The 8922-nt window shown below is 38.6% G+C and overlaps 1 protein-coding gene across 1 annotated transcript in view; it reads right to left on the reverse strand.

Moving 5' to 3' along the window:
* Window positions 1-8922, reverse strand: part of AMPH (amphiphysin) — a gene marked incomplete at its 3' end in the record, with an annotated part of 56224 nt that overhangs the window by 30486 nt on the left and 16816 nt on the right. The window contains exons 3-7 of the mRNA XM_031060860.1: window positions 8826-8920; window positions 3914-4009; window positions 2488-2595; window positions 2007-2092; window positions 274-349 (exon numbers count right to left, since the gene is read on the reverse strand). Of these exons, the coding sequence (XP_030916720.1) occupies window positions 274-349; window positions 2007-2092; window positions 2488-2595; window positions 3914-4009; window positions 8826-8918 (459 nt within the window). The remainder of the gene's footprint in view (window positions 1-273; window positions 350-2006; window positions 2093-2487; window positions 2596-3913; window positions 4010-8825; window positions 8921-8922) is intronic.

Here is an 8922-nt window from a genome sequence, read left to right on the forward strand (position 1 = left end):
GCAAAAATACTGAAGGCAACAGTAAATTATCAAAGTAGAAAGTGAATTTAGTGCTACAACTGATAATGCACTGCAGTCCAAAATTGTAGGGGCTGCTCCTTCCTTAAGGAGAGAACAAATATGGCAAGTAGAAATGAATATTATGATTATAGCACAAATCTGGATCTATGGCAAATTCTCCTGTGCGCCTCTGCTAGATTTTTACTAGACGGTATTTTTTAGCTGTCATGCATATAATAATCCATTATACATGAGATAGTCAGTTTTACTCACTAAAGCTATTTCCTTGTGAAACTTGGCTTCAAGGCTGGATACATTTTTGAAGGTGTTCACATAGAAGCCAATTCGTCTACGAAGGATGGCACAAAGAAAGGAAAAACAGAATAAAAGGAATGTGTGGGAGGGGCACAAAGACAGATTAATTAACTGTTTTCTGGACTACAAACAACATTCTTGAGTATTACCCTCAACAAAACAAATTATTAAATGTCAGAATTTCAGACTAATTTGTTCGTGACTATTTCCATTAGTGCTAAGATATGTATTTCACACCATCCAGTCAACCAAGCTGAGACTACTTCACATCAGATGTCTTCAGCTTTTTTTAAAGAAGAGTGGAAAAGCATGGTCTCAACTACAGCACAAGCACAGTGAAGGCAAGATGCTCTGGGCTTCCATCTCCTGCCAGACAGCACACAACCATTTCCTGAAAGGAGAAAGGTACCATTCCAGCACTGTGAGCCCCTGTGCCCAAATCTTATCACAGCATCAAGGTGATGCAGTTGCATCTTGGGTCAGCTCAGTACAGCCCAGTACAGCCCAGATGTGGGTGTCCCAAGCTCAGCTCTGAAACACATGCACATATATATAAAAGAATATCTATATAAAACAAAAGAATTTAATATAGACTAGACATTTCTGTGCATGTCGTCAAGAATCTGCTTACTTGGGGTGAAATATTACATATTTCTCCATTTCAAAAGTAGAAGCTGTTTTCTTATGTTTTGTTTTACTCTTTTTCCTATTTAAAACTTCCATGTATAATTTCTCCCAACTTTGATTAACAAAAATTGTCTTGGGAATAAGTATAAGCCTGAAAAATGTCAACTCAATAGATAATATTCTTCCTGAAGAATTTTAATAACTAAAATAAAGGCCTCTGAAAGCAATTGCTTACTAAATTATGCGTATTGCTCAAATTAAATTCTACCTTTCCCTGAGACTAGCTACTACTTCTTTACACAAAATTTACTGAAGTAAAAGGGCCCTCACTCTAAGTCATTCATATGCAGTTTTACTTTTAGTAGGCCCATAAAACAAATATACCTAAATGCTAAGAAGGTTTGCACTGAAATAGGCAGAAACACAGCAGGGAAATCCTCTCTTGGTTTGAAATTAACAGGATTTAATTTAGAAGGCTGAGAAGACAAAGGATACTTCACATTTTCACTCCAGATTGTCAACTGTTAAAAAACATAACACACTAATGAGATGCTTATTTTTCTACTGCTTTTGTTCTCCCATTCATATTGTCTGCATTTTCTGTATAAACACAATTCATGATTAAACATCTTGACTGAATGACCTATGCCATCAAATCATTTAACATCACAACTATTTAATATCAGTGCAGAACTATAAAATGTGTCTTCTGGTGTAGTTAGAATAAAAAATGACCTATAAGTAGACCCAAATCACCACAGACTACTCTGTGCTCTAGCATAATTATTTACTCACTAAATGGAAATCTTTTTGCATCTCAGAATGAAGACATGCTAATGAATCTTAAGTGCCAACATACATTGAAAAAAATAAGCATAAATACACTTACATTACATATATTTCTGGAGCATTTGCATACATTTTTCCTTTTATTATTCAGAAAGGTAATGGATGGAATCTTCAACAATCCAGCAATCCCTTTTCTGTCAGCTCATTAAAATCCCCTGATTCCCTTTCCTTACTACCCATTTCAAGCCTTGCATACAGTATCTCTCTAGGCTTACCGTGACCACAGAGATGGCAACTCTTCTTGCAAGTCAGTGTTAAACTCTTCAAACACTTTCTGTGCTTTTTGAAATTCTTCTTCTGCCTAAACCAAAATGAAACAGATTACTTCTAAAATCACTATGACATAACAAAACTAAAATTATTTTTGTGTTGTTTTCTTGGGGAGTCTTTTATAATTTTTATTAACAAAAGATGTTACTCATTCTTACACCATCAAGGCCAGTACAGGATTTGCAGTCCCCTCAGTCTCATCAAGAGAGGAAGTTAGGTCCCAAACAGGACTCCTTAGTGAAAGAGGCGAGCCTGACTATCACATGAACCAAAGAACTCAATACACATTTTTGCTTAGAGATATCATTATTTCTAAGGGAGTAAAAGGAAGAGAAATTTTGTGCTCTGTCTCTGTACAGAAAAAAATACCACCCAATCTCCCCAAGTCTTCTGCCAGCATATTTCTGGCAGAAATATGGTTCTTACCTTGGTGATTCTGCCCTCATCTTTTCTTTTTGAGCTCTGCAGGGCTTCTAGATGATGCCTTGCACTGTCGTAATCCACTAGCTTTCTGCTTCGTTTTGCAATGCGAGTCTGTACAGGGGTAGAAATGAAAGTAAATATGAGGAACAGTTTTTAAAAAGTCATTTTACTTATGTTGTTAATTTAGTTTTTGACATATTTATATTCTCCTTTCTCTGTTGTTAATATCTGAATTATTATATCATGTAGAAAGAACATGGAAATGGTAAAAATGACAAATGAATCACATTATTTTAAATAAGGAATCAATTTACAAATAGTTTGGGAAGGGTTTTCATGGGTATAGGGCTTACAGGCCTTAGAATTGAGGTATCAGTGTTACATAAGACTTTTCACATTCTCTAGAATCAGTGAACCTGTTAAACTCATGGTAACACTATCTTCCCCCCTTATAGATAGTGTGAAAATTCAGTAATTAATGCATTTTTTCTAGAGTTGGAAAAATGCTAATATATACTTCTCTGTATAGTTGTTCTGACACAAACCTAAAATACTGGAGTTCAAGATATAGACACAGATATAGATATAGATATATAGATATATATCTGATCTATATCTGATATAGACTTTACAAAGCTATGTAATCCACATGCTGAGAGGGCATAATCACAGCTTGATTTAAAAGTGAGTTTAGAACTGTATATCACTAATGTTGGTATTCTTAGATTATTTTTTCTTTAGTCCTTGATGTAAATTACAAAGGGGATGACTGTGTGTTACCTGCTCAGTTACAAACCCTCACAGAAAAAACCCAGTTATGCCCATATAGTCATATTGAAATATAAAAGTATCTCCTCTCACCTATAGTGCTTCTTTATCCTCACACATTTCATTTATAAGTAATTTCTCTGGACTGTACACTAGATGGGCATGTGGCAGAGGCTAGAATCTGTATAACATTCTCTCGTGATGTGTATTACAAAATCTTTTTATAACTAATTAAAAGACAGGAACCATGGCTTAGATAAAAGAAAGATACTCATGGGTGCATCCATCTAGCCAATAACAGAAAGCCTGCTTTCCGTGTAATTTGTCTGGCATTTTAACAGCTGAAGAGCTTAATGTGCCCTTATTGAAATTGGTTAAAATTATCTCATACCAAAGAAACAGGAGCAGAAAAAAGCACAGAAGTTGCCTCTACAAAGGCTAATTTGCTTCCATGTACTACTGCATGAAAAATATTTTCGTTCACTTGCAAAATCAGTCCTGCCTAATGTCAGGAATTTATTTACAGAACAATATCTTGTACATTACAGGAGAGCATGACTTTCACCCTTTTTCATTTTTTTGCTTGTAATCTCATTTTCAATTTATTTTGCAAGTTAACAGAACTTTAAAACTTGTCCTTTATAGAAAATCATTACTCTACTTTGATATCAGGAAATTGTCCTAGATATGTATCCAGCGTTAACAATGACCCATCCACCAGTTTTTGATGGAAGTCTTCCCAAAGTTCATCACATTTCTGAAAAGGTAGAAAGGAGAAAAATGTACTTAGTAGTTTAATGCCACTCTAAACATAGAAGAAATACAAATGTAATTGGCAAAGATTCATCTTTCTGAAGTTTCAAAATGTTCTTTATGGAAAAAATAAGAGCATAAACATAAGGTGAATGAAAAGGAATACCTTGATATTGCAAGTTCAATTCATAACAAATTAAGATGAAACTTAATAATTAGTTTGTGTTTTCATTATTTCAAATACTAAGTGCTATGTGAAAATAAGGATGTTATGGATTCACGGTGCTCCTCAGGGTTTCAGGTCCCTGAGGATCAGTAACACAGAATCTGTACCTGGTGTAGCTTTTAAGTCTTAAGTATGTTCCCTGATGATGAACCTTGCTTACAGATAAAGGAAGTATACAAAAAAATAGAAGAGAAAATAAAGGGAAAGGTCTTTCCATCTCATTCTTTTTGTGCCATTAAGGTACATTTGATGGAATGGCTGATGCAGACAACAACTCTTATCTTGTGCTGCTGGAGAACTGGAATGACAGATAGGAAACATCTCAACATCAGCTGGCAAAATAAACAAAATCTGCACCCCTGCCACCCTCCTCTGCCCTGAAGGTACAGTGCTTTTCCCCAGTCCCCTTTGGAGCTCTGGGCTCGTCACCAGGAGAAACCCCTTGTAGTTTTCTGATTTTCATGAACATATTAATGCAGCTCATGTGACAAGGACTCAATGGGTAAGATTCCTTATTAGAAGCAAATCCTGTTACATAGACATAGTGCTTGAGGTCCTGGATTCTCCACTGAACAAATCATTAGCACATGTTAAACATCCTGATTCCTCCTTTCTTTGCACATTTCAAAAATCACTTAACATCCTTCCTTTTGATGGGAAGGAGGTTAATGGGTGTAAGCACTGCTCTGCAGGGCTGTTATCCTCACTGACAAGTCTGCAAAAGTGTCACATTATGTCACAGTACAAGCTGGCTTGTACTGGGCAATTAATTTGGCTGTAAATAAGAACCCTGGCCGGTTCCCTAAACCAGCCCCTGGGTTGACAGATAGGAACCTCAACCAATTACATTCCATCCTAAGCTGTAGACATCTCCCTGATCCAGGAGCTGGGTGGTATCAAAGATCAGACCAGGGTTTTTCAAATCCCCTTTATAGAGAAGGGTTCATATAATAAACTCTCTCTATTGCCACATGGACATTGGAGTGTGTGTTGTCCCTGTCTCTGACCACTGACCCCACGAAACACGTGGCCGTCCTGCGTAATAGAAAACTATTCCCAAGTGTTTGTTTTATCATAACCTACTATGCGGCGTATTATTAACGCTGTGTAATGCCAGCTTTCGGTTCATTCATTTCCTACTCTAACAGAGTCCCTAATGAATGATTAGAATCTATTAAACATGTTTAAAAAAATACCTAATTTATTAACACAGCATTTAATCACAGTGGTCTACAAAGCATCACAGCATTAGATCGTAGCAAGCAACTGCCTATTTTTGTATCTTGCTGAAATGTATTTTGAACAAATTAAAATAATGGAGATTCTGAAAGCTAATGGACTCAAACAACATTGCTGAAGGATTCTTTAGGCCATCATCTTTCCTACCATACAAAATAAGGTCTTTTAAGGGGATCCCTTTTGGAATGATCATTTATAACCTAAACTGAACAGATACATAATTATTTTTTACTTTAGGCTGAGCTCACAGAATCACAGAATCAACTAGGTTGGAAAAGATCTTTGAGATTATCAGGTCTAACCTATGACCAAACACCACCTTATAAATTACAACATGGCACAAAGTGCCACATCCAGTCTTAAACACCTCCAGAGATGGTACCACCACCTCCCTGGGCAGGTGATTCCAATGCCAAATCACTCCTTATGTGCAAAAATTCTTCTTACTGTCCAGCTTAAACCTCCCCTGACATAGTTTAAGGCTGTGTCCTCTTGTCCTGTTGCTGGTTTCCTAGGAGAAAAGACTGACCCCCCCCACTTGGCTACAACCTCCTTTCAGGCAGTTGTAGAGATCTCCCAAGCCTCCCTTCCTCCAGGCTAAACAACCCAAGCTCCCTCAGCTGCTCCTCATAGGACTTTTGTTCCAGACCCTTCACCAGCCTTGTTGCCCTTCTCTGGACATGCTCCAGCATCTCAACATCCTTTCTAAATTGAAGGGCCCAGACCTGGACACAGTACTCAAGTTGAAACCTCACCAGTGCTGAGTACAGGGAATCACTTCCCTGGTCCTGCTGACCACACTATTACAGGCTAGGATCCCATTGGCCTTCTTGGCCATGTGGGCACACCGCTGGATCATGTTCAGTCTGCTGCCAATCAGTACCCCCAAGGTCCCTTTCTGCCTGGCCTCTGTCCAGTCTCGCTGTACTCAGTCTGTAGTGCTGCAGGGAGTTGTGGTCAAAGTGCAGGACCTGACACTTGGTCTGGTTAAACCTCATATTGTTGGATTCAGACCATTGATCCAGCCCGTCCAGGTTGCTCCTGCATAACTCTCCTACCCTCCAGCATATTGACACTGGCACCCAATTTGGTGTCATCTGCAAATCTGCTAATAGTAGACTCAGTCCCTTCATCCAGATCATCAGTAAAGATATTAAACAGGACTGAGTCCATACACAGATCCCTGGGGGACACCGCTAGTGATGGGCCACCAACTGGAGACAGCACCATTCATCACCACTTCTCTGGACCCGGCCATTCCGCCAGTTCTTAACGCAGTGAAGAGTGCATCTGTCCAAGACATGGGCTGCCCGCTTTTCCAGGATTATTCCATAGGTGAGAGTGTCAAAGGCTTTGCTCAGTCCAGGTAGACAACATCGACAGCCTTCCCCACATCCACCAGGTGGGTCACCTGGTCATAAAAGGAGATCAGGTTGGTTAGGCAGGACCTGCGTCTCCTAAATTCATCTGTGTGGATGCCATGGGACAGAGAGAGAGAAACGGCAAGTGTTTCTCACAGCAGCTTGTGAGAATTTTCAAGAAGTTGTAAGGATGTGATAACTTGCTAGTATAAACAACCTGCAAGTGGTGTTTTTCTACTTAGTCTTTCTGTTCTTCTCAAGGACAGGGTATAAGAAAAGTGTTTTTTGTTAACTAGCCAATCAAATAGAATATATTGTATAACTCTATATAAACCACACAGTTCTCTTGAATTAAACCTTCTTTTACTCTTTCTACAATACTGCCTCTCGCCTGTTCCTGTGTCATTCTTGGTGCAAGAGTGACACATCTGGCTGGGTCTGATCCTCAGGCCATGCCTGTAGGTCCTGTGTAATCACACTCAAGATGATCTATTCCATAACTGTGCCAGGTATTGATGTCAGGTTGAAAGATCTGTCATTTCCTGGATCCTCCTTTCAGTCCTTATGGATGGGTATTACACTGGCCAGCTTCCAGTCATCTGGGACCTCCCAAATAACCAAGACTGATGATAAATGATGAAAAGCAGCTTAGTGAGCTCTTCTGCCAGGTCCCTCATCACTCAGGATGGATCCCATATGGTCCCACAGGCTCGTGAACATCGAAGTGGCTCAGCAGGTCACTAACCGCTTCAGTCAGTTAGGATCTTACAGGGGATCTCTTCTGCTCCCTGGCCCAATCTACCAGCTTTAGAGGCCATCTGTCCTGAGGATGACCTGTGTTATTGTTGGCAATTGAGGCAGAGAAGTTGTTAAGTACCTCAGCCTTTTCCTCATCTTTGGTAACTACATTCCCCACCATGTCCAATAAAGAATGGAAGTTTTTCTTGGTCCTTCTTTTGATAGTAATATATTTATAAAACCACTTTTTATTATCCTTTACAGAAGTGGTCAGGTTAAGTTCTAACTGAGCTTTTGCCACTCTAATTGATGCATAAATCTACCTTTGTGATTCTGTATCCAAAAAAAATCAGGAGATTTTGTAATATTGCCCATAAAACAATATAAAAACCCTAAATCAATCAAACAAAAAAGTATGTATCTTAAATTAGGCAGTTTTGAAGTTGGGTACTTTTAAAATCAAAACCCTTTGCAGCAGGGAAATATAGGAGAAGGCATCCATAGAGAAAAAAAGCAATCTGTACACTGCTCTGTATTCCGGTTTACTGTTAACTATATTATCAAGGAGGCTTTGCAAACCGAATGCCAGGTGATTAAAAGCTTCATTGATAACCATTTGCACTTTCTTGTCACCGCCAACACATCTGCTGACAGATTTCCTCCAGAACTGAGGCTCTTTAAGCAGGCAGTTCAGAGCATCTCAAGGTAAATTCCTGTTGTGTTGTCTAGAAAAGCCTATTCTTCTCTAATCACTGGAAGAAGGTAAAAAATAAAAATAAATAATGTCCTCAACTATAATTTGCCTTTAAATTCCATATTCTTCTCAGAGAGAGGTGAATGTCTCATAAGATATCCTGTTTAGTACCACTGGCTCAACAGTTGTTACACAACACAAAAGGATAAGCAGCTTTGATAATTTTTTAACATTATTTTGAGCTGAGAATCCTGACTATAAAATTGCATGCAAGATACCTTTGTAAAAACTTGTCAGTCAAATGCTGTCAGGACCAATTCTGCTCACACTGAGTTATCTCAGTGGGAGCTTTTATCAGCTAGTTCATACAACAGACACTGTAAGTGCTGCATCTGGCCAGCAGGAGCTGCATTTCACAAGATCCATAATTTATATGCTGAGAAAACAGGATTTAACACGACATGAACGATTAAGGTAAATTTTGGATGCACACTTCTCCTCAACAGCTCAGATTAATCTATTTGCATACAAAATACTTTTTCCCTCTTTCCATACATCTTACCTCTCCAATCATTTTCACATCTTCACGTCCATACCAGTCTGGCTCATACACTTCATGGAGAGACTCTGTAAGCTTCTTTGAGGCATCTTGCATTCCT

This window comes from Geospiza fortis, unplaced genomic scaffold, assembly GCF_000277835.1.
Source record: "Geospiza fortis unplaced genomic scaffold, GeoFor_1.0 scaffold265, whole genome shotgun sequence".
Taxonomy (NCBI): Eukaryota; Metazoa; Chordata; class Aves; order Passeriformes; family Thraupidae; genus Geospiza; species Geospiza fortis.